At 42.2% G+C, this 25,000-nt stretch overlaps 2 protein-coding genes and 1 long non-coding RNA gene across 4 annotated transcripts in view; 2 read left to right on the top strand and 1 right to left on the bottom strand.

Annotated features, from left to right (window-relative positions):
* Positions 1-11,108, bottom strand: part of si:ch211-198n5.11 (methylcrotonoyl-coenzyme A carboxylase 2) — a 77,478-nt gene extending 66,370 nt beyond the window's left edge. The window contains exons 1-2 of one of the 2 annotated variants that reach the window (XM_048601886.1): positions 10,912-11,108; positions 1,182-1,529 (exon numbers count right to left, since the gene is read on the bottom strand). In XM_048601886.1, the coding sequence (XP_048457843.1) occupies positions 1,182-1,529; positions 10,912-10,931 (368 nt within the window). In that variant the 5' untranslated portion in view covers positions 10,932-11,108. The remainder of the gene's footprint in view (positions 1-1,181; positions 1,530-10,911) is intronic. The other variant, XM_020534703.2, reaches the window with a different exon arrangement.
* On the top strand, positions 10,528-24,507 carry LOC125484193. The gene is made up of 3 exons (XR_007263034.1): positions 10,528-10,735; positions 10,943-11,045; positions 23,997-24,507. It is a non-coding gene; the product is annotated as an uncharacterized LOC125484193 (long non-coding RNA).
* Positions 24,508-24,644: 137 nt separating this feature from the next.
* The window catches only part of LOC109936088 (Wnt ligand secretion mediator), a 137,562-nt gene continuing 137,206 nt past the window's right edge, over positions 24,645-25,000 (top strand). The window contains exon 1 of the mRNA XM_048602081.1: positions 24,645-24,678. Within this exon, the coding sequence (XP_048458038.1) occupies positions 24,645-24,678 (34 nt within the window). The remainder of the gene's footprint in view (positions 24,679-25,000) is intronic.

Below are 25,000 nucleotides of genomic sequence, written 5' to 3'. Positions count from 1 at the left end.
TAAAATGAAGAAAGACTGCAGAAAGCTATAGAACAAAAGGATATGGGGGTCCTCATGCATGGATCAAAAAAATGCATCCAAGTTCAATGGGTAATAGGGAAAGCAAATGGAATGCAGGACTTTATTTAAAGGGAATGGAGTATAAGGTAGGAAGGTTTGTTAAAGCTATTCAAGGCACTAGTTAGATCACAGCTGGAATACTGTGAACAGTTTTGGGTGCCTTACCTAAAGCACATATAGATACTGACATTGGAGGCAGCCCAAAGAAGGTTCACTAGGTTGATCGTGTGTGTGTGTGTGTGTGTGTGTGTGTGTGTGTGGGGAAGGGGGGGAGGGGTTGTCATTTGAGAAGTTGGCTGGTTCTGTACTTATTGGAATAAAGAAGAATGAAAGGCAACCTTATTGAAACACAATATTCTTAGAGGACTTGACAAGGTAGATATGACAAGGTTGTTTTCCTTTGGGGACAGTATCAGACCAGATAACATAGCTTCACAATAAGGGGTTGCACATTTAAGAAAAAGTTGATGAGAAATTTAAACTCTCAGAACATACTGAATTTGTCAAATTCTTTACCAAAGATGGCTGTTCCAGTTGGGTTTTTAAGTATATTCAAGGCTAAGATAGGTAGATTTTTAATGAGTAAGAGAATCAAGAATTTTGGTAAAAAAGACAGGAAAGTGGAGTTGAGGGTTATCCGATCAACCATGATCTCAGTGAATTGCAGAGCAGACTCGATAGGCTGAAAGGCCTACTTCTGCTCATACATCTTATGATCTTTTGCTCCTCCTACATACAGTGACTTTGCTTAAATTGAGAACACTAGAAGGGTAAAAGCCCAAATTTGAGGTAAAATTGCACAGGCACTGATAGAATTTATATGAATGATCACATGTAAGATGAAATATACTTGTTGTCAAGATCGGCAAAGGTTTTTTTACTTCAGATACTATAAAAGTCTGGCAGCAATAAATATCTAAAGATTAGAAGTGGTTTTCTAGAACTGTAAAACAAAGCATAGTGAGGCCATTGCTGCTTTACTTAAGATCTGCTAATTTGCCATTGTTTAAATAAGCATGTGCTCTTATGGTCCTTATGGTTTCAGTATGATGGTGGATTCACTAATAGTGTATTGTTATATACTTTAAATAAAACCCATGTGTAACAGAACGCAACCTTACCTTTCAGCACAGACCATACTGTTGCGCAAGTTAGATTCAAAAACATGTCGGTGAATTGGCTGAATACTTCCATTTAAAACAGGATATGATTTTGTATGATAAGTTCTTATCAAACTGTTGCACGTTAAACAGAGAGGTAAACAAAGTGCATTCTTCCAAGGAATTCCTTTCCCAAGAATTTGTCTCTTGAGACAGGTGTGATCTGTCCACAACATTCTCTGATCATGAACACAATTAGAATGTTTTCTTTCGTTGTAGGTGCATGTTTTCTGCTGTCTTGCCAGATATTCTTGGAATATGAAGCTTAAGTTTAGCCTTGAACACAGTCGACCAGCAACCCATTTGGAACTAGAAACAAGCAGAAATACTTTAATAAACAACATTTTTACTTTCAATTCATTACATTTACAAACATAATCCATTACAAGTAATGTTTTTAATGCAGTACATCATTTTAAGCAGACTTTTCATTTTTATGGTTTCACTGCAAATTATCCCCCAAAAGGTCTCTTCCCCAGGTAAGGGAGTGCAAAACTAGAAGCCATAGGTTTAAGGTGAGAAGGGAAAGATCTAAAAGGGACCTAAGAGGCACCTTTTTCACGCAGAGTGTGGTGCATGTATGGAATGAACTGCTAGAGGAAGCGGTGGAGGCTGGTACAATTATAACATTTAATAGGCATCTGGATGCATTCATGAATAGGAAGGGTTTAGAGGGATATGGGTCAAATGCTGGCAAATGGGGCTAGATTAATTTAGGATATCTGGTCGGCATGGACAAGTTGGACCGAAAGGTCTGCTTGCAAGCTGTACAGCGCTATTACTCTGACTTCACCTTTTGCAATCTTCAGTTGAAACAATGATTTGTGTCCAATTGCTCAGTGAGAAACTGTAAGATTTTAGATGCTAAGAAGTTGACACAGAATAAACAACACTAAAAATTATTTTTCACCATTAAAACAAACTTTCCAAAATAACACACAAATAGTCATTTGGTCATTCACAATTTGAGTATTGCTGAAAAAAAGACACATTTAGTTGAAGATTTCATCTTGCACTCATCAGGACAATTTGCAAAAATAAATAGCAATGTAAGAGGAAAAAAAAATCTATACTGTATGAGAGGAGTTGGTTGGCTAGTGGACTTTGGTAGACATAGAGAATAGAGTGTTCACGATGATTATGAATTAATTGCCAAGCTTTGTTTAATTTTGCAGTGAACAATGGCTTGGATCTTATTTTCCAAGGTTGGCAATAAGGCCAATTATATAGTGTATGACATTGTAGGAATCTCAACATGTATATCGACTCATGGACGTAAGTTTGGGATAGCCAGTGGTAGGGAACCATCTAGCCAATTTCTTAATTATAATATCAAGGAAAGGGAGATCAATTAACTGCTCCATTTCAAAGGTTAATTTGAGTACAGGATGAAGCCCATTAAGACATGTGAGGAAATTATCACATGTAGCTACAGGTTCAAACACATTTGTACCATCTGCACAGCAGAAATATATAAACGATACGAAGTTAGGTGTCATTCCATCAAGGTCATGGGTCTCATGGAGAAGATGCTTGAGAGAGCTGGGCCTAGCAGGGATCCCACGGCAACACCATCGATATAGGGATATTTGGTTTCATTAACACTGAACTCAACTGCCTGAGCTGCTAAGCTTGTAAGTTCATTGTGCAAGCTTGACAGTGATAAGGATGCACAAAGCCAACCTGTGGGATAATGGCTACCACAATCAGATCATTTTTTTTGCCATATAAGCGCATACTCATGAACAAGGCTAAGGCTATGACATTGAGTTCGGAAAATTGCTCAGTCTACCTCCGATTACCCTGAAGGGCAACGCATCTCAAAATGTTTGAGCAACAGATGAAATTAGATGTTTCACACTGGTACAATACAATTGCAACACGAGTTGTGTTTGCCACTAACAGAAAGCTGCCATCAAGTCAAACAGATGTTCTGCTTATCAGGCAACTGAGTCATGCAGTTTATCAATTTCAATGACTGTAAAATGCTAGGTACATAGGCCTCATCCCAAATACTGATAGATCATATCAAACAGCAAATCCTTTGTTCACAAGAAACAAGGTACTAACTGTACTCAACCAACCATGCTCGCAGATCTCAACACAGAGTCCAATATTAGATGTGATTCCGCAATTGGAAAACATTGGCAAAATAATCCTGAGCGCGTGAAGAACCACATCGACAATCAAATCAGGGTTGTCAAATGGGCTTACAGTAGCAGACTTGTATACACTGGAAGCTACATATATTAATACACATGGCCCTGTTCTTTGTAGACATAAAGGGCATGTACAAATTGGCCTCTTCGTAGGATATGTGGAACAGTCCCTCTTCCACTGTACACTGGCACTATCCCCCACCTCTTCCTCCGCTACATCGATGACTGTATCCGCGCTGCCTCGTGCTGCCACGAGGAGCTTGAACAGTTCTTCAACTTTACTAACACCTCAAGCTCACCTGGATCATCTCTGATACCTTTCCCTCCTTCCTGGGCCTCTCTGTCTCCACCACCTCAAAACTGATATCTACTTCATCCCCACCGACTCCCACAACTACCTGGACTACACCTCCTCTCACCCACCTTCCTGCAAGAATGCGATCCCCTACTCCCAATTCCCCCGCCTCTGCCACGTCTTCTCCCAAGATGGGACGTTCCACTCCCGAACATCTCAGATGTCCTCTTACTTCAAGGACCGCAACATACCCCTTCAGTGGTCGAAAATGCACTCGACCTCATCTCGCGTTTCCCGCACCTCTACCCTCACATCCTCAACAAAAACAAAGACAGAACCTCCCTTGTCCTCACGTATCATCCCATTAATTTCCGTATTCAACATATCATTCTCCGCCACCTGCAATCTGACCCCACAACCAAGGATATATTTCCCTCCCAACTGCTATCTGCCTTCCGTAGAGACTGCTCTCTCTGCAACTCCCTCGTCCGTTCCACACTCCCCACTAGCCCCACCAGCCCCACCACCCCCAGGAGGTGCTACATCTGCCCTTACACCTCCCCCCTCACCTCCATCCAAGGAACCAAAAAAACCTTCCACATCAGACAGATGTTCCCCTGCACATCCGCTAATGTGGTTTACTGCATCAGCTGCTCCCGATGTGGCCTCCTCTACATTGGTGAGGCCAAGCGTAGGCTTGGAGACCACTTTGTAGAGCACCTGCGCTCTGTTCACAACAAACAACACCACCTTCCAGTCGCAAACCACTTCAACTCCCCCTCCCACTCCCACGACATGTCCATCCTGGGCCTCCTCCAGTGTCACAATGACGCCACCTACAAACTGGAGGAGCAGCACCTTATATTCCGCCTTGGGAGCCTACAACCCAATAGTCTCACTGTGGACTTTACTAGTTTCAAAATCTCCTCACCCTTGGCCTCATTCCATGACCAACCCTCCCTCTCATCCCCGCCTCCTTGACCTGACACAACCTGTCCGTCTTCTCTCCCACCTATCCACTCCTCCCACCTCACTGACCAATTCCCACCACTGCCTACCTGCACTCACCTATCACCATCACACCTACTTTCTCCAGCCCCACCCCTCCTCTCTCTATTTATTTCAGAGCTCCCTTCCCCCTCCCCCATTTCTGAAGAAGGGTCCCAACCCGAAATGACAGCTTTTCTGCTCCTCTGATGCTGCCTGGCCTGCTGTGTTCCTCCAGCTCCACACTGTTATCTCTGACTCCAGCATCGGCAGTTATTACTATCTCTGTACAAATACTCTGCTTGTTTCAGATAACAGCCATTCTCTGGTTCATTTCTCAGAGCAATGCCTTGACCAATCAAGGCCGACCTGACTGATTTTAAAATCAAATATATCTTGGCCATTACTATCAGTCATCATTAAAAGGAACATTTTCCATGGCAATGCCTTTACTAATCCATATCCGCTTGCAAAATAATCAGCAATCCTCTCTCACACAGTATAAATATTGTCTTGCCTTTACATTGGTATTTCTTCTCAACTGTCCTGATGAGGGCAGGTCAAAAAGTTTCGACAAAAATGTGTATTTTATCAGCAATAACAAAAATAAAAATAGTAGCTTCTTTGTGAAAGGATTTATCTACTCACTGCCATTACCTGTCAGTATGAATTTCTTCTGATATGTCTTCCATTACTTTAACGATTATCATTGAAAATGCAGCACCTAATTGCTCACGAATCAGCTGCTAGTTTATAGAATATTTTAGAACAATGTTTTTGCTTTGCGGTAAAGATCTATGCAGGTCAATGTAAATGATTCGCCACTGAATGCACAAATTAAAGTTTTTTTTGAAATAGAAATGTACATTTTTTTTCAAAGTCTGCCTTTAAATCTAGCCTAAGTTCCTGGGAACTCTAATAGTTAAATCTTAAATCAGTTTCACTTTCTTTAAAAAGAAATAGAGTTCATAGTGAGGGTAGCCCCCACTTTGCAAAATTAACAATTGTTGCATTAAGTTGACATTAGTTAGAAGAAATATCTTAAAGACAGTTAACATAAAAACTATGTCCCACATGGAGTTGTTAAAGCCCAGTATCAGATCATATGGCCCATTCGGTTGATGTCCGTGAACTTCTGAGACTGGTCCAGCATATTGGTCAAATTATAGCTTTGGTTGCTAAAGTATAAATACAATCATTCAAAAACATCAAGCTTAGGATAATCCTGCACAGTGATTTATTCTATTTTGCTGAGGCAGGATGAAGAGCTCTTTTCTATGCACTAGCCTGTGGCGATATTCAATCAGGAAGAGTACAACATTAAAATCAGAGATGAAATTTTAAAGTTAATTTATTTCCCAGTTTTAATGTCTTTTTCCTGGTCTTATGGTCTTAATGAGCAAAAAATGACATCACCAATTCATTTTAAGTATAGACATGGCTTGAAACTTTTGGCATTTTAGTTATACATTTCCCTGTTAATGGGGAAGATTCAAAGAATGCATACATCAAGACCCAATCTTCATAAAAAGAAAATTATTTTTCTAAAAAACCTCAATATTTCTAATGAGAATACTTCAGTCAGCACAGAGATTGAGGAACTTTGTACACAAAACATTGGCCCTGGTTCATATATAGCTCAAGTATTAATATTTTTCAAGCATCAATTTTTCTTCTCCCAGTACACGATTGAATTAAGTTTCTTCTATTGTTTCGATAATATATTTTATTTCCATTATCATAAATTTTGCCAATTTTTGCACCATTCCTAATTCTTACTAGTCTCAAAATCAAAACTTAGAGCTAGAGTAACAGTAATTCAAAACATTTGAATGTTTGTTTCCAGGAATTGATGATTACAAAATCCAAAGTGCATTTGGAACAAAATTCAAAACCTGGTTTTCCTTAAACTGCCAAGAAATGGCAGGATGAAGCATCAGCCGGCAATGAGCCAAAGTGTCTACTTTTGGACAAAGCACACATACAATATCATAATTCACAATTAAGTCTCCTTTGATTGCACAGGACAATTCTAGGTTGTTTTTTCTTGTTTTCCTCTCTCTTGGTCATTCTGGGAATAGTGATTGCCAATCTTCATGGTCAATCTGGACAGCAAGCGTTTAAAGTTACTATGAAGGCATTATGTTCTGTCATGCATGCCTACTTTCCTAGTAATACTCACTGGAAGCTAACCAAGAGAAGCAATTCCGGCAATGATCCACTTACAAATCCAAATAATAAAATTCAATTGTAATGATGAGCTAGAATTCTGGCAGATAAAACTGACTCATCATGGATCAAAGTATCAGCATCCTGTCCGTATGACACAGCTTCTAACTGACTTAACCAATCAGCCACCAAGGACATCTTATTGGAAAGTTTTTAAAAATAATCAGCTGAATCAGTAAGCCACCATCAAGCCTAACGTCTGAGCGTGTGTATATTTTCCCAGTCATTCTCCCACAAAAGTCTGTTTTTCACGCTCCTTTGTAAACAGAAAACTACACGTGAAGCCTTTACAAAACGTGAACACCAGCAATTCATCTTCTAGCATGACAGTAAGGATTGACATCAAACTAACAGTTGGTGGGGTGGGGGAGCTAGACTCAGAGTTCAAGGTAAAGATGGGTTAGTAAAGGGTATGCTCTAAGGCCCTTGGCTCTAACCCCCATTTTCCTGCAACAGCCATCCGATGACAAGAAGAAACTGTCTCTACTGAAGATTAGACCTTAACCAATGGACTTCAGGACCCAAACGCTAAATTAGATGCTGTTTCTGTGTCAATGCCCACAGCTGAAAATGAGTAACTTGTCCTTACTCACTTGTCAGGTCATACTGAGCTATACCCAGGCAGATTCAAAGCCATTGGAGACTTCAATGGTGATGCTATATTATACTTAGCAAAGATGTAATTAAGTCAATCAACCTCTCCAAACAGTGTGGGGTTTGAGGCCCAATGGCCATGTACCTAAGTCTGAGCAAGGAGACCCAGATTCAAGTCCCATGTATTCCAGAGATGTGTCACAGCATCTCAGAACAGGTTGATTAAAAATATATATACCAGAGAAGCTTAAGAGGTGAATGATAGGGAACAGGATAGCATTATCTACTGTGAACATCAACACAGAGATAGGCGCAGTTCTTTCACTTGCATGCAAAAGAAGTGGCACAATCAGGGTCTTTTGATCCCAAAATGTTTAAACTTTTCTCTAAAAGAAACACACAAACATAAGTTTCCAAATTAGAAGAATAATATCAAGGAAAAAATAACTGGCATCTGGAAAAGTATGGGCTAATAAATGAAAGCCAGGATGGATTTGTTCAAGACAAATTGTGTTTGATTAATTTAAATGAGTTATTTGCTGATCTAACTGAAAGGGTCAATGATGATAGTGTGGTTATAGTGCATACATCAAATTTCAATAAGCATTTGACCAAGTTTCAAATGAGAGAAATGTTGGCAAAGTTAAAGCCCATGGGATTAAGGAGAAGGAAGGTACAAACTGATGAAATGAGCAGACAAAATACAGGAGACATTTAGCATTGAGAACTGGGAAATGATACATTTTGATTGAAAGAATGAGGACAGAATATGAACTAAAGGATACAATCCTAAAGTATTTTTAGGAACAGACACCCCTAGGTATAAAGGTACACAAATCCTTGAAGATGACAGGATAAGCCAAGAAGCTTGCTAAAATAGAGGATCCCAGGCTTTATTTGTTGAGGAATAGAATTTAAAAACAAGGAAGTTACACCAAGTTGTATTGTAAGGCCTTAGCTGGAATGCGGAGTTCAATTCAGTGCACTATTCTTCAGAAAAGATAGCAAAGACTTGGAGAAGTCACATTGTTGTTTACCAGAATGAGGGACTTTAATTATGTAACAAGATAAGGGGGAAACTGAGGTTCTCAGAGTAGATAAGGTTAAGAAGAGATATCAAAGGTACAGGAAAATCATGAATGGCTTTGAAAGAGTAAATAAGGAGAAACCGTTTCCAATGAAAGACAGCTGATAACAAATGGAAACAAGTTTAAAAAGCCTGAAAGAAAAAGATGGACAGGACTTTATTTTGCACAGGGTTGTGAACTAAGGAGCACTGCCTTGAAGGATAATTGAAACAGGTTGAATGATAACATTGAAAAAAGAATTGGGTAAATATTTGATGGGAAAAGCAATACAGGCCCAGGGGAAAGAAAGCAAGGCGATTTGACTAATTGGAAACCTCTAAAACAGCCAACACAAGCACTAGTGGTTGGATGGCTTCCTGTCCTACATCTCTAAGCGCAGGCAGGCGGGACTAGTTTAGTTTGGGATTATGGTCAGCCTGTATTGGTTGGACCAAAGGATCTGTTTCTGTGCTGTATGACTCTATAATCACAGAAGTAATAAATGGTTACAATTATATAATAGTAACAGTGGTCCAAAAATATAAAGATCACAAGTGGAGTAAAAGAGACTTGAGTCTACATTTTAAAAATAGACTTTGAAGGAAAAGCCCCTGGGTGAGAGATGCATTCTGAGAATCACTTTGCACAAAATAAACTTTAAAGTCCAGGTTGTATACTGCAAGAAATAAGAACAGGGAGTAGGTCATTCTGCCCCTCAAGCCTATTCCACCATTTAGGGAGGCAATGGACTAATGGTGCTATCAATGAACTGTTAATCTTGACAGCCAGGTAATGTCCTGGAGGCCTGGGTTCAAATCCCACCCTGGCAGATGGTAGGATTTGAATTCAATAATAATCTGGAAATAAGAGTCTAATGACGACCATGAAACCAATGCCGGTTGTCAGGAAAAACCCATCTATGTCACTAATATCCTTTAGGGAAGGAAATCTGCTATCCTCACCTGCTTTGGCCGACATGTAACTGCAGACACACAGTGATGTGATTGACTCTTAACTGCTCACTGGGAAATTAGAGATGAACAATAAATGCCAGTCTAGCCAATGACGCTCCCCTAAATAAGTTTTAAAAAATTCAATAGAATCATGGCTGATCTGACACTCCTCACATCCACTTTCCTCATAACCCTTAATTCCCCCACCGATCAAGAATCTATCTATATCAGCCATTAATATACACATTGACTGCCACCACAGTTGTGTGGCAAGGAGTTCCAAAGACTCTCAATCCTCAGAGAAAAGAAAGTCCTCCTCTCACGCTTAAATTGGCAACCCTTAATTCTGAGACAAAGCCCTCTGGTCCGAGACTCTCCCAAGAGGTGGAATATCCTTTCAACCTCATAAGAATCTCATATCTCTCATCATTCTAAATGCCAGTGAGTAGAGTCCCAACCTGTTTAATCTTTGTTCATAAGGCAATGGCTCCATACCAGACTTCATTCTGGTAATAACACAAGTGTGGAGCTGGAGGTACACAGCAGGCCAAGCTGCATCAAAGGAGCAGGAGGGTCCCCACCTGAAGTCAACTTTCCTGCTACTTTGATGCTGCCTGGCCTGTTGTGTTCCTCCAGCTCCACACGGTGTTGTCTCTGACCCCAGCAGCTGCAGTCCTATCTCTGAGTTCATTCTCATGAACCTCTTCTGAACTGCTTCCAAAGAATTTACATTTTCCTTATTATAAGGCGACCAAAACTGCTCTCCATACTCCACATGGGGTCTAACCAGCACCCTGTACAGTTGCAGTAAGACTTGCCTACTCTTTGATACCAATGCGCTTCAAATTACGGCCAACGTTTTTTTTTGCCTTCCTGATTAGCTGCTGCACCTGTGTGATAAGTTTCTGTGTTTCATGCACAAATAACCCCTTTTTCTGATGAAGGGTCTAGGCCCGAAACGTCAACCTTTCTGCTCCTATGATGCTGCTTTGCCTGCTGTGTTCATCCAGCCTTGCACCTTGTTGTCTCGGATTCTCCAGTTCCAACCCCAAGTCCGTTTGTGTTGCAGCTTTCACTTTCTCTCCATTTAACTGATATTCTGTTCTCCCTCCTCCCAAAGCGAACAGCCGCTGTCAGCCTGGGAGCGATGATAGTGGAAAAGTGGCACTGCCTGGAAATACTAAATATATTAATGTTTCAAAGTTAAACCCAGTTACATTAGGTTACATCAGTGAGTGTGATTTTTCGGATATTGTAAAATCCAAATCGGGTGTTTTGTTGGAGTTTACAATCCGCGGGGCCGCACCGGGGTGGGCGGGAAACTGTGTTACCCGGGCCCGAGGTGTCTGGGGCCTGGTGGAGGCCCAGGCGGACACAAACCGCGCACTCACAGTGCCCACCACTTACGCTGCTAATTGCCGGTACATTTCTCCACCAGATTTCCGCCGCCGGAACTTTACCCGGAGAAGGCAGCACGTGGTGCCGGAAATGGGGGCCGGAGTCCGGCCCGATCCGGCTCGGCCCTCCCTCCACGGGCCCTGGTGAGTGTCTGTGGCCGCTGCTTCTTTTTTGGATGTTAAGCACCGATGTTACAGTTGACTTTTCCGGAGCGACTGTCACCCGCGTCCCCATCACCATCTGAATCTCCATACCACCCTCCCCCTCACTAACTGAACTCTTATTAACCCCCCCCCCCATCACCAACTGAACTCTTATTAACCCCCCCCCCCCAATCACCAACTGGAACCCTATAACCTATCCCATCACCAAGTGGACCTTTATACCCCCCCACCAACTGAACTCTATACCGCCTCATCATCAACTGGATCCCTCTAAACCACCACCTGCCCTCATTCACCAACTGGACCCCTATAGCCTACCCCCATCACCAAATGGGTCTCTGTAAACCATCCCCCCATCACCAACTGGATCCCCGAAACCACCCCACACCCATCACCAGCTAGACTACGATCACCCACTCCCTGCATCACCAATCAGATCTCAATCACCACCCCCCACCCCATCACCAATTACCTCCCCATGTTCTCTAACACTCAAACCCCTTCCACCAACTTTAATCCTGACACTCCATCCAACCTCCCCAACATCAGGCAACCCCATCTCCCAACTTCAGATTGGGACATCACTATCTCCTGTGGTCCCACTACTCCACGAGCACAACTTAAACTATTTTATCAGTTACTGAAATGGCCAATTATTTACATTCTCTGTATTAGGTTTTTTTTAATTCATTCACTGGTTAGGCAGCATTTATTTACCCATCCCTAATTGCCCAGAGGGCAGTTGAGAGTCAGCCACATTGCTGTGGGTCTGGAGTCACATGTAGGCCAGACCAGGTAAGGGTGGCTCATATCCTTCCCTAAAGGATATTCACAGTCATCATTAGATAATTCCAGATATTTTATTGAATTCAAATTCCACCATCTGCCTTGGTAGGATTTGAACCCAGGTCTCCAGAACATTATCCAGGGCTCTGGATTAACAGTCCAGCAATAATACCACTAGGCCGTCGCCTCCCCTAGGTTTAGAGTAAAAAGGTTTACATCATAAGCAGTAAAATTGATGATTTATTATGAAAACATCTTCAGCAAAGATATAAAGCTAATTAATGCAGTTTCAAATATGAAAATATAAATATATACCCTTTGAAATACCCAACTCTCACACCAGATAAAGGAACCAAGAAAATGGGTCTCTTTGCAGAGATTCACTTTGGACAATAAAGACTCTGGGCCAGTAATTGTTCATTCTTGAAGGCAAAATGGACAAGATACATAAGAATATACAATGATTGGCATTTTAATATGCATGGCCAGGTCACCAATTTAATGAGTGCCAATTTAAGACTAAAATGAGGAGGAATTTCTTCTCTCAGAGGATTGAGAGTCCTTGGAACTCCATGTCACAAAGAGCTGTGGGGGCAGATGCCTTGCATGTATTTAAGGCTGAAACAGTTAGATCCTTGATTAGTTGGGAAATCAAGGGTTACGGGGAAAGTGGAAGTGAGGAATATCAGGTCAGCCATGGTCCTAATTGAATGGCAGAGCAGATGCAAGGGACAGAAGAACCTACTCCTGTTCTTATTTCTTGTAGTCACGAGATATATATTTGTGGCTGGGGTCTGTGCAGACTCAGTCATTCAGGATATATGGAGACAAACTCAGTTAAAGGTTTCTTATGAGGGTAGTTAGATCAGTGTTCCCGTTACCACACTAGATGCACAACAAAGTATTTTTTTCAGAAACAATAGACTTGAGCTGTGAAGCTTCTGTGCTTCAGCAATTTGCACACTAACTCAACTCCCTCTAAATCACTGCTTAAACAAAAATTCGATCTCTGCTAGTCATAGAACCCAGGCAGGTGACTTCAAGCAAACAAGGTAGAAACCACACATCTCCCCCTCCCAAAAAAAAATCTTAATTTATCATTTAGTTTTAGGGCAAAGAACTCCACTGGAACATACACATTTGTTTGTTTTTGGCAACACTTGTTCTCATGCCAGATAGGTTACCTGCACTTCTGTGAACTCACTTTTGGCAAGGTTTATTACTGGTCAGCTGACTGTTTGTTTCTAAATAGAGCTCCCAGTTGTTCTATTCGATCGTTTGCTGGTCTCTGTATAAACAACCAGTATTGTTGAGGTAAACCACACAGTTAGGAATACTCGCTACCACTTGATTCCAGCTAGACAGTCTCTGGAAAGTTGTTGAGGCACTTTAGCCCAATAGCATAACTTTGCAGTGGAAAAGACTGCCTAGTATGCCAACGTCCAACATTTCTTTGGCTCAGGTTAGTAAAGAAACCTGCCAGTATCCCTTTAACAAATCTGTTTTGGTAAGAAATATGGTACTGCCAAGCCTATTAATATAGTCTTCAAAGCAAGAGTGTGCTTTTGTTATTCCATTGGCCTTTCTATAATCTATGCTGAATCTAATCATCAGGCTTAGACACTAACATGACTGGAGGTCTCCAGTTGGGTTCAATTAGGTTGCGTTCCAACATGTATAGAATTTCTATTTTCACCTAAGCCTGTTTCACTGGATCTAAGTGATATGGAAACTATTACATAGCAGAGGATTCTCCTACCTTCACATCATGTACAGCTAAGTATTGTACATTCTGGTATGTCCTATGGACTCCTTTAAATTTTGTGAGCAGCCTTGTTGTGTCACCTTATTTTTGGCCTCTGAATATGAAAGCAGAGTATCTAGCCTTCCTAATGGTTCAATGTTCACTAAGTGGACAGATGGAATTCAATTTGAGAATAATTTAGGCCTTGTTCTGCTTCATTCTCCCTATCTGTTTCATCCAACACTGCATTTGCTACCTGACATGCCTGTGCTTCTTTATCCTCATTCGGTGATGGCATTGTTTTAACATATTGATGTGACAGGCATTTCTCTTTCTGGAGATCTTGGTGTCAATGAAATAATTTACTTTACCAACTCTTTTGATAACCCCACAAGGACCACTGACCCATGAACTGAAGAAGAGTCAAGGTGAACTCAGAACATTAACTCTGTTTCCTTCTCCACAGATGCTGTGCGACCTACTGAATTCCTCCAGCATCTCCTGTTCTTTATTTTGGTTTGAGCTCATTGTGTTACTTAATGTTAGATCTGCTTGCTGAGCTTCAATCAGAGAACAAAACAGAAGTTACTGGAAAAGCTCAGCAGGTCTGGCAGCATCTGTGAAGAAAAAATCAGAGTTAACGTTTTGGGTCCAGTGACCCTTCCTCAGAACTGATGGTAGCCGGGAAAACGTCAGTTTATATGCAGAAAATAGGAAGGGGAATGGTAGGGAGTAAACAATAGGGTAGAGCCTGAAGAGAGAGAAGAGCAGTTGGATAGACAAAGGAGTTGATAACAATGGTGAATAGCTGTTTATGGGGACTGTTAGTGACTAACAATAGGTAGTGTGTAATGGCAGGCTATGTGATAACAAGACCTGGTGTTGGGGTAGGGGGCTAGGACATGGAGAAAGTTTAGGCCCTGAAATTATTGAACTGGATATTGAGTCTGGAGGGCTGCAGGGTCCCCAAGCAGAAAATGAGGTGTTGTTCTTCCAGCTTGCGTTGAGCTTAACTGGAACACTGCAGCAAGTCAGAGACAGAATTGTTGGCCAGGGAATGGGGTGGTGTGTTAAAGTGGCAGGCAACAGGTAGCTCAGGGTCTTTTTTGCGAGCAGAACGTAAATGTTCTGTGAAGCCGTCACCCAGCGCTTCGTTTGCCCAATATAGAGGAGACCACATTGTGAGCAGCGAATGCAGTAAACTAGATTCTGGGAAGTACAGGTGAAGTGTTGCTTCACCTGGAAGGTATCTTTGGGCCTTTGGATAGTGGGGAGAAAGGAGGTAAATGGGCAGGTATTGCACCTTCGCTGGTTACAGGGGAAGGTGCTGTGGGTGTCCTGGAGGGAACGGTCCCTGCGGAAGGTGGACAAGGGAGCGGGTGGAATATGTGTCTGGTGGTGGCATCTCGCTGGATGTGGCGGAAATGGCATCTGATGATCTTCTGGATGTGGATGCTGTGGGATGGTAGGTAGGGACAAGGGGAACCCTATCGCTGTTGCGGAAGGGAAGAGAAAGGATGAGGGCAGAAGTGTGGGAGATGCGCCGGAACCGGTTGAGGGTCCTGTCGACAACGGTGCTGGGGAATCCTCGGTTGATGAAGAAGGTGGACATTTCAGAGGCTCCCTTATCAAAGTTGGCCTCATCGGAACATATGCGAAGGAGACGGAGGAACTCAGGGAACTGGATGGAGTCTTTACAGGAAGCAGAGTGTGAGGATGTATAGTCCAGGTAGCTGTGGGAGTCAGTGGGTCTATAGTGGATATTAGTGGCCAGTCTATCCCCAGAAATGGAAACAGAGATGTCAAGGAAGGGAAGGGAGGATTCAGAGATAAACTGGGTGAAAGTGAGGGCAGGGTGGAAATTGGAAGCAAACTTGATGAACTTTTCCAATTCCGGACAAGAGAGGGAAGCAGCACCGATGATATCATTGATATATCAGAGAAAGAGTTGTGGGTGGGGGCCAGAATAGGACTGGAACAAGGAATGTTCCACACACCCCATGAAGAGACAGGCATAACTAAGGCACATGCAGGTACCCATGGCCACCCCTCTTATCTGAAGAAAACGAGAGGAGATAAAAGAGAAGTTGTTGAGAGTGAGAACGAGCTCGGCCAAGCGGAGGAGGGTGGTGGTGGGTGGGGACGGTTCGGGTCTTTGCTCCAGGAAGAAGCAGAGAGCCCTAAGACCCTCCTGGTGGGGAATGGACAGGTAAAGGGATTGCACATCTATGGTAGATGAGGCAGCTGGAACCTGCAAACTGAAAGTTTTGAAACTGGCGTAAGGCATCAGAGGAATCGTGGATGTACGTGGGCAGGGATTGGACCAGGGGAGAGAAGACTGAGTCAAGGTAGGAAGAGTTGAGTTCTGTGGGGCAGAAGCAGGCTGAAACAGTGGGTCTGCCCAGGCAGTCCTGTTTGAGGATTTTTGGAATAAGATAGAAGCAAGCTGTGCAGGGCTGGGGGACTATCAGTTTGGAGGCAAGAGTTAAGAGAGGTCACCAGATGAAATGAGATCAGTTACTGTAGTTGAAACGGTGGTCTGATGTGTCATGGTGGGGTCATGGTCCAGGGGAAGATAGGAGGAGGTATCTGAGAGCTGGCGCTGAATATAGACGTCAGTACGCCAGACTACAACAGCACCAATCTTGTCAGCAGGCTTAATAACAAAGTCAGGGTTAGATCTAAGTGTTGGAGAGAAAGGTCGAGAGTGTGCATGTGATGCCGCATGGCACTGAGTGTAGATCTCAGGATGCAGCGAGAACAGCTGTTCATGGAACGTTGAACATCATGGAGATACCTGTGGTTCTGGGATGGGCAATAAATGCTGCCTGCCAGCGATGGCCTCATCCCATGAATGAATAAAAAAAAATATAAGGGAGGATTCAAAACATGAGGGATGAAACTTTAGTTGGAATCCACAAGGGGTGAGTCTGAACTGGAGACAGTCACTGAGGAATGTGATATGGCTGTGGAAATGAGTTTTAGTAAATATTTGGTCAGTGACTGTGAAATTAATGTTGGTGGACAAGATGAAAGAATGAAACGGAAATTGGGTGGAGAAAGGAGCAGAATTTCTTCAAGGTGGACATGCCTAGAAGAGATGTGGCAGTGAATTAAATACCAAATAAAAACTGAAAGAACTGTGGATGTTGTAAACCAGGAACAAGAACAGAAGTTGCTGGAAAAGCTCAGCAGGTCTGATCTGCTTACAAAAAGACTCTGAGCTACCTGTTGCCTGCCACTTTAACACATCACCCAGGTCCTTGGCCAAATCTGTCTCTGGCTTGCTGCAGTGTTACAGCGAAGCTCAATGCAAGCTGAAAGAACAACACCTCATTTTCTGCTTGGGGATCCTGCAGCCCTCTGGACTCAATATTGAGCTCAATCATTTCAGCTCCCGCAACAGCGATAGGGTTCCCCTTTTCCTTACCTACCATCCCACCAGTATCCACATCCTGAAGATCATCAGATGCCATTTCCACCACCTCCAGTGAGATGCCACCACCAGACACATATTCTGCTCCCCTCCCTTGTCCGCCTTCCATAGGGACCATTCCCTCCGGGACACCCTGGTCCACTCTTCCTTCATCCCCCCACAGGCCCATGGCACCTTCCCCTGCAACCGGCAAAGTTGCAACACCTACCCATTTACCTCCTCCCTCCCCAGCATCCAAGGGCCCAAACGTACCTTTTGGGCACCTGTACTTCCCAGAAGCTAGTCTACTGCATTGGCTGCTCACAATGTGGTCTCCTCTACAGTGGGGAAACGAAGCAAAGACTGGGTGACTGCTTTGCAGAACATTTATGTTCGCGCAAAAAAGACCTTGAGCTACCTGTTGCCTGCCACTTTAACTGACCACCCTGTTCCCTGGCCAACATCTCTGTCTCTGGCTTGCTGCAGTGTTCCAGCGAAGCTCAATGCAAGCAGGAAGAACAACACTTCATTTTCCGCCTGGGGACCCTGCAGCCCTCTGGACTCAATATCTTGTTCAATAATTTCAGGGTCTAAACTCGCCCATGTCCTAGCCCCCAATCCCACACACCCTTGTTATCACATAACCTGCCATTACATACTACCTATTGTGATCACTAACAATCCCTATTAACTGCTATTCACACTGCTGGCCAGATCACTATCAATTCCTTTGTCTATCCAAGTGCACTTCTCTCTCTTCGGGCTCTATCCTATCAGTTACTCCCTACCCCACACCCCTCCCTATTTTCTGCATTATAAACCAGTGTTTTCCCAGCTACCATCAGTTCTGACGAAGGGTCGCCAGACCCAAAATGTTAACTCTGATTTTTTTCTTCACAGACGCTGCCAGCTTTTCCAGTAGCTTCAGTTTTTGTTCCTGATTTACAGCATCCACAGTTCTTTCAGTTTTTATTCAATCAGAGAAGACTTATTGTGTGTTTCCTTCAGATTATCCAAATCCCTAATGATAGTTCCAGATATCAAATATCATTTTGTGGCGCCGGTCTGATCTCTGACAATGAAAATTGTTTAACCAAAACACGAGTCACTGCACATGAATGAAAACTCCTTGGAACCTTCTTCCCACACTACTGTATCTTACTGGCCTCACCACGATGACTGGAAAAACCATTACCTTTGCTCTGTTTACTGGCAAGCAATGAATAACATCTACAGCTATTGTCCCAGACCTAGGTCACACTTTAATTGCACGCAATACAAAGGTACAGGTATAAAGTGGACATTGTCTTACCAGACCATAGGGCTGCTCTCACTAAAGAGGGACAATTGGTGGTGATTTAACCTGAGTGTCACCACTCCTCAGGTGAGGAGAGAATTTGAGAAGGAAAGTCCTCATGGTAACCTCAGCCAGTGTGGCAATTGAACTAACACTGTTGGCATCAGCTCTGCATCACAAATCAGCCATCTTGCCAATTGACATGTACATGTAGATACTCTCTGCCAATACCATTTACTTAAACCTTGTCATTCAAACATGCATTCCAGTGGAAGATTTATGCCTTCCCTCAGAAGAAGAGTTTGACTGGCTCCAGTATCTCTTCATAAACCATAAGTTTACCTGCCTCACTTGAGTAATAAGGAGTTAACTTGCCTGTGGCCAAGAATTCCCCACAGCTCTCAAATGTTTTTTCATATCCCCAACACACTCACCTATGTTTGTACTTGGCCTTCAGGTGCAGTCAGAGCTACACGTTGGTCTGTCATGCTCACAGTCAGGGATTTAGCCAGCAATGTCTAAAAATCTACACAAAGGTGTCCCACCTTTTGGCAATTGAAATACTTAGGCTCTTGGACATCACTATCAGCCTCAGCATCTTTTACTGGCCTGCGGAGGAGACCTGAGGCCATTCCAGCTGTCCCCACTCATCCCTTGTTACATGTCTTCCTTTTAACTTCCCACCTTCCAAACTTGTTGAGGTTTTAGGGGTGACGGAGAAAGTGTTCAGACAAGATTGTAATCATTAGTTGTCTTAGTTGCCTGTCTTGCTGTTGCCACCTTTCTGTGTGAATAGAAAGAGAGGGTGAGATTTTAAATTCCTTTAAAGAATTATTTGGTGGCTCAGTGGTTAGCACTGCTACCTCATGGTGCTAGGGACCTGAGTTCAATTCCACCCCTGGGTGACTGTTTGTGTGGAGTTTGCACATTCTCCCCATGTCTGCTTGGGTTTCCTCTGGGTGCTCTGGTTTCCTCCCACAGTCCAAAGATGTGCAGGCTAGGTGGATTGGCCATGCTAAATTGACCATAGTGTTCAGGGATGTGTAGATTAGGTGGGTTATGGGAAATGGGTCTAGGTGGGATGCTCTGAGGGTCAGTGTGGACTTGTTGGGCTATAGGGCCTGTTTCCACTCTGTAGGGATTCCAAATGATATTTCCATAAGAGTTACATACCTTTAATGCCAACATTCAATATTATTTTACTTTACTGTCTCAAATTCTACATAAGTCTGTCCAGGTTGTTGTTTCCAGAGGTTCAAAAATTTCTGCCTGTCAGCATTAGGAACAAACTCATACGCACTTTTCTGCCACCTCAATCTGTAAAAGGTTTCTTAGAAGCAAGACATAAAACTTATGAATGCCTTCCATTAGCCTGCTTTGCACAAGTAATATTCAGTTTTCTTTTAAGCACCTCATCTATTTAACTAATATCTTAAATAAATGAAAAATGCTTCTGGATCCCTTGCATCGAATCGCAGAAAGGCTTGCTCAAATTTAAATATCTACCCACTGGGCCATGGTTGAATTCATGTCCTTCCCATTGGAAGGTTCCTGGGAGTTCCTCCTTTTGCCCTTCTAGCTTCCTAAGCCACTATTCCTGTTCTTTATTCATTGCTTTCTCCTGCTTCTATTCTTTTTCTTTTCTTAATTTTGTTGACTTTCCTCTCCCCTGCCTGAAATTTCAATTCCAACTTTTTAAATTTCCTTTCTCTCTTTCTCTCTGGAAAGTTTTCTAATTTCCTTTATGCCCTCATGTTACATCTGCAACTGAATTCAAGCTAAATCAATTAATTCACACTTTGGATGGCCTTGTTCTTCCTCCAAAGTCAAATGCAAAGCTATTACCGCAATTAATTCTGTTTTCCTAGCTCTTGCTTTTAATTCTAACTTTTCTGCCAAACCTGTTAGCATAACCTTGGTTAATTTTTATAAATTACTCAGAGTCTTCCTTCTCCAGAAACGTCTAATTGCACATTTCCAGCTTTGAATTATCCCACTAGAGCCTCCACTTTTATTTTTTGACTGAAAGTTGAGGAGTGCACTCTCTCCCTTTACTCTCACTCCCGAAGTCATAAAACAAACTTAAATATTTTAACCAGTTATCTATATGGGAAATTATATACACTTTCTATATTAGGTTTTGAATAAAAAGATCCATCAACCAAGTTTCTCAAATATACAAAATTATTGATTTATTGTGAAAATGAAACCTATTGGGCAAAGATGTCAACCTAAAAATTATTGTCAAATGAAAATAAAAATATTTATCCTTCTAAATACCGTAACACAAACAAACATAGACACACAAAGTAAAAGAAGCAAGAAAACTAATTTCTTTGCAGAGATTCTATTTGATTAAAAAAAACTAATAATTGTTAGTTTTCAGAAAAGATAAGGTACGGAACGTTTGTATGGCTGTTGGTAAGGTATACGGGCAGATGTGAATAGTAGACGCTACACAATAGCCATGTACAGATGACTCTGGAAACTTTACGTCATTCAGTAAATATTGAAGTGAATTCCATTAAAGGCTTCTTATAAGATTGGCCAATCAGTATTGCAGTCCACACTGGACACACAGCAAGCGTTTTGTCAGGAACAGGAAAACTGAACTTGAAAGCTTCTTTAACAGGCTTCTTTAACAACTGCCTCAAAAACACCCGAAATATCAGCTTTCCTACTCCTCTGATGCTGCTTGGCCTGATGTGTTCATCCAGCTCTGCACCTTGTTATCTCAAACAGAAACTGACTCTTTAGAAGCCATGAAATCCAGACAGGTGACATCCAGTGAACAAGTCCAGCAATTCAGCAGAAATGTCTTGTTTTGAAACAAAAGCCAACATGTGAAGTGAACTTTAAAAAAATCCAGCTACCCACTGAACTTGAAATAAATTATTTTTTTCCACAATCCTGCAAAGCTTAAGTCTTCAACAAAACAATAAATATGAAAGCTTTAGAACACCCCCAACATCTGACCCATTCTACTCTCTAACCCACCTGCCGCCCTACCAATAACACCCTCACTTAGCCACCTGACTCCCTCATCTACATATCTACTACCCTACCCCCTCAGTCACACAGTTACCACTTTACCCACCTACCTCCCAGACTACATCATTACCCACTTCCCTGTCACCCTATTCCCTCACCAACACACCTACCCCTTTACCCAACTGCATCTCAACTACCATCTCACTCACTTACCTTACATACTTAACCTCTCCCCTTAGCTTGTAAAAATGCTTTCAGATCTTTAAACCTTGCAACATGACAGGTACTGCTGCAAAAAGGAGGTGTAGTTTGGCCTCCAGTGCTGATCCTGTGCCGTACTGGAAAACTCCCACATTAAGTACACTCAATGTTTCTCAAGAAGTCTGAACTGGATGTTCAGGCCAGAAATGCAGATCTGCTGGGCAGGATAGTCAAAAAGGTGTGGTAGCAAGCTGACTGATTGCCACTGCTCTGAGGAATTGGTCCATTAATTGATATACTAGCAATGTGTAAAGTCTGCTTAAAACACTCAGCATCTGTGCAGAGATCAGACAAGTTGTCAGAACAAGAACAAACTGTAGGTCTGCTGGATTCTGTTCCTCTATATCAGCTTCTCTTCTGCCCTTTTCAAACTATCCTTAACCTCCTACTCAAAAAGAAGCAGATACATTCTTATGTCTCTTAAACATCTTTATTTATACTTCTGCAGCTCGGACAGCTAGTCAGAGTAGTGAATAGTGGTTGACAACTAAATAACAGGGGTTTCATGAACGTCCCCGTCCTCATTAATGATGGAAACCGGCACACAGGGCTGTACAGCCAGTGCAGAAGACAAGGCTGCAGTATTTGCAAACATCTTAATCAGAGCTGGAAAGTGGACAATCCACCTTGGCCTCTTCCTGAGGCTGCCACCATAGGATTGTTCAACAAATTCAATTCACTCCATATAATAGAAGGAAACACCGAAGTGCAGCCAAGGCTGTAGGCACTGACAACATCTCAGCTGCAGTACTGAAGACTTGTCCACCAGAACTAGCCATTCCCCTACCAAGCTATTCCACTTTAGCTGTACTGCCATCTATCAAAAACAATATAGAAATTTGCGCAGATATGTCCTGTCCACAGAAAGCAGAACAAATTCAATCTGGCCAGCTATTGCCCCATTGGTTTAATCTTATTGATCAGCAAAGCAGTTAAAGGTGTTACTGACAATGCTATCAAATGACACTTAAATGCTATGATTGGATCCAGGAGACAGCTTGGTAAATTTGCAGGAGTCATTTGAACAAGTGTTGAATATTGTCTTTTCATTTAACTGTAGTAAACACTAATATAGACAGGTCAAGACTTCTACCATAAGGCTGCAAGAGAGATCCATCTCCTCGTGGTCATGAGATCTCATATCCCTCCCAATGATGATGTAAATTATCTTATTTATATATTAACATCAACCTTTTACACTACTCAACTCTAAATCTTTGACTTTATCCAAAACATCACATCATAATATTTATATATCCTTAGTTGACATGTCCCACCAAGTCTCTAACTTGATCTCTAGTTCACAGAGACATACATTGTGGCAGTTTTACCAAACTAGCCAACTGTGTTCCCAACTCTCAGAGAAGATTTAGAATTTGAGATCTCCATGCATTCTCTTGAACTCCATTTGGATGATGAAAATCATTGGGTGATACCAGTTCACCATTTAGGCTATCTTCTAAGTGTGTTAGTGAACTGGTCAATGCTGTGAAAGGTTGCCTCATTGTAGAAGCTAATGCACTACGCTGATTCTTTAGCCTGTCAAACCATAAGATATAGGAAGAGTAGTTGGCTGTTCAGTCCCTCAAGCCTTTTCTGCCATTCAATAGGATCATTACTGATCCAACATGACTCACATCTGATTTCCTGCCCTTTCCCCTCAACCTTTGATTATCCTACTGATCAAGAATCTATCTATCTCAGCCTTAAAGGACTTTGCCTCTAAGGCTCTCGGCCACAAGTCATTTCAAAGATTCTCAACCCTAGGAGAAGAAATTCCTCCTCATTTCAGTCTTCAGTTAGTGCCCCATTATTCTGAGACAATGTCCTCTGGTCATAGACTCTCCCACGAGGGGAAACATTCAGCATTTATTCTGTCAAGCCCCTTAAGAATCCGACGTTTCAATCAAATCCCTTTTCATTGTTTTACACTCCAGCAAGTAGCGTCCCAACCTGTTTAGCCTTTGCTCATAAGAGAATCCCCCTACACTGGGAATCATCCTGGTGAACCTTATCTGAACTGCCTCCAATTAAATAATATCCTTCCTTAAATTAGGGGACCAAAACTACTCATAGTACTCCAGATGTGGTCTCACCAGCACCTTGTACAGTTGCAGCAAAACTTCCTACTCATACTCCAACCCCCTTGAAATAAGATCCAACATCCATTAGCCTTCCTGATTACATGCTGCACCTAGGTGCTAGTTTTCTGTGTTTCATGCACAAGTAACCTCACGTCCCTTTGTGTTGCAGCCTTCTGCAGTTTTTCTCCATTTAAATATTCTGTTCTTTTGTTCTCTGTTTCAAAATGAAAAACTTTGTGTTTTCCCACATTATACTCCATTTGACAACTTTTTACCCACTTACTTAACCTATCACTATCTCTGTTTAAACTGTTAGTATCCTTCTCACAACCTGTCTTTCCACCTATTTTAGTGTCATCTGCAAATGTGGCCACTGTCCATTCACTTCCTTCCTCTGAGTAATGAATAAATATTGTAAAGAAACTACAGAAGGTAGTGTGTACAGCCCAGAAGATCACGGAAGCCAACCTTCCATCCATGGATTCCATTTACCGGCTTGCTGCTGCGGAAAGGCTGCCAACATTATCAAAGATCCATTGCATCCTGGTAATGATCTCCTGCAACCTCTTCCGTCAGGCAGAAGATACAGAAGCCTGAACACATGCACGAGCAGGTTCATGAACAGCTTCTTCCCAGCCATTGTCAGGCTGAACAATGGAGTCTGTAGCCTCAAATAATGCTAATCTTGCTAACGTTGATCTTGCCTAGCGCATGCCCTGTGCAATGTAACCTGTGTGCCTCTGTCGAAGTCTTTTTAATCTGTACATCCTTTGCTTACTATGATCTGCCTGTACCGCTCGTAAACAAAGCTTTTCACTACATTTCGGTACACATGACAATAAGTAAATAAATCAATAAACAGTTGTGGTCCCAGGACTGATCCCTGTGGTACTCCACTGGTCACAGGTTGCCAACCTAAAAAAAGTACCCCTTATCCCCACTCGCATTTTCCTGCCGATGAGCCAATTCCTGTACGTGCCAATAAATTACTTCCAATACCATGGGCTTTTATTTGTCACTTAACCTTTTATCAGGTACCTTGTTGAATATCTTCTGGAAATCCAAATACAACACATTTACTGGTTCTCCTCTGTCCACTCTGGTTAGACTTCCTCAAAAAACTCTAATAAAAACTAAATTCGTTCAGACATGAATTCCTTTTCATGAAGCCATGCTGACTCTGTTTGATTAGATTATCTTTGCAGTGTCCGTCTTTTTTTATCTTGAAAAGCTAGGATCGCAGATGTGGTTTCTCCAGGACTTGGTATTGATGATTTTAATTATGAATCTGTATTGACTGTTCATCTTGAAGGTCTGAAATTTGTGTACCGTGTGGCAATTAATGTAATTTTACAT

This window comes from Rhincodon typus, chromosome 10 (genome assembly GCF_021869965.1).
Source record: "Rhincodon typus isolate 14 chromosome 10, sRhiTyp1.1, whole genome shotgun sequence".
Lineage (NCBI taxonomy): Eukaryota > Metazoa > Chordata > Chondrichthyes > Orectolobiformes > Rhincodontidae > Rhincodon > Rhincodon typus.
Note: the sequence above shows the minus strand (reverse complement) of the source record. Positions and strands in the feature narration are given on the sequence as shown.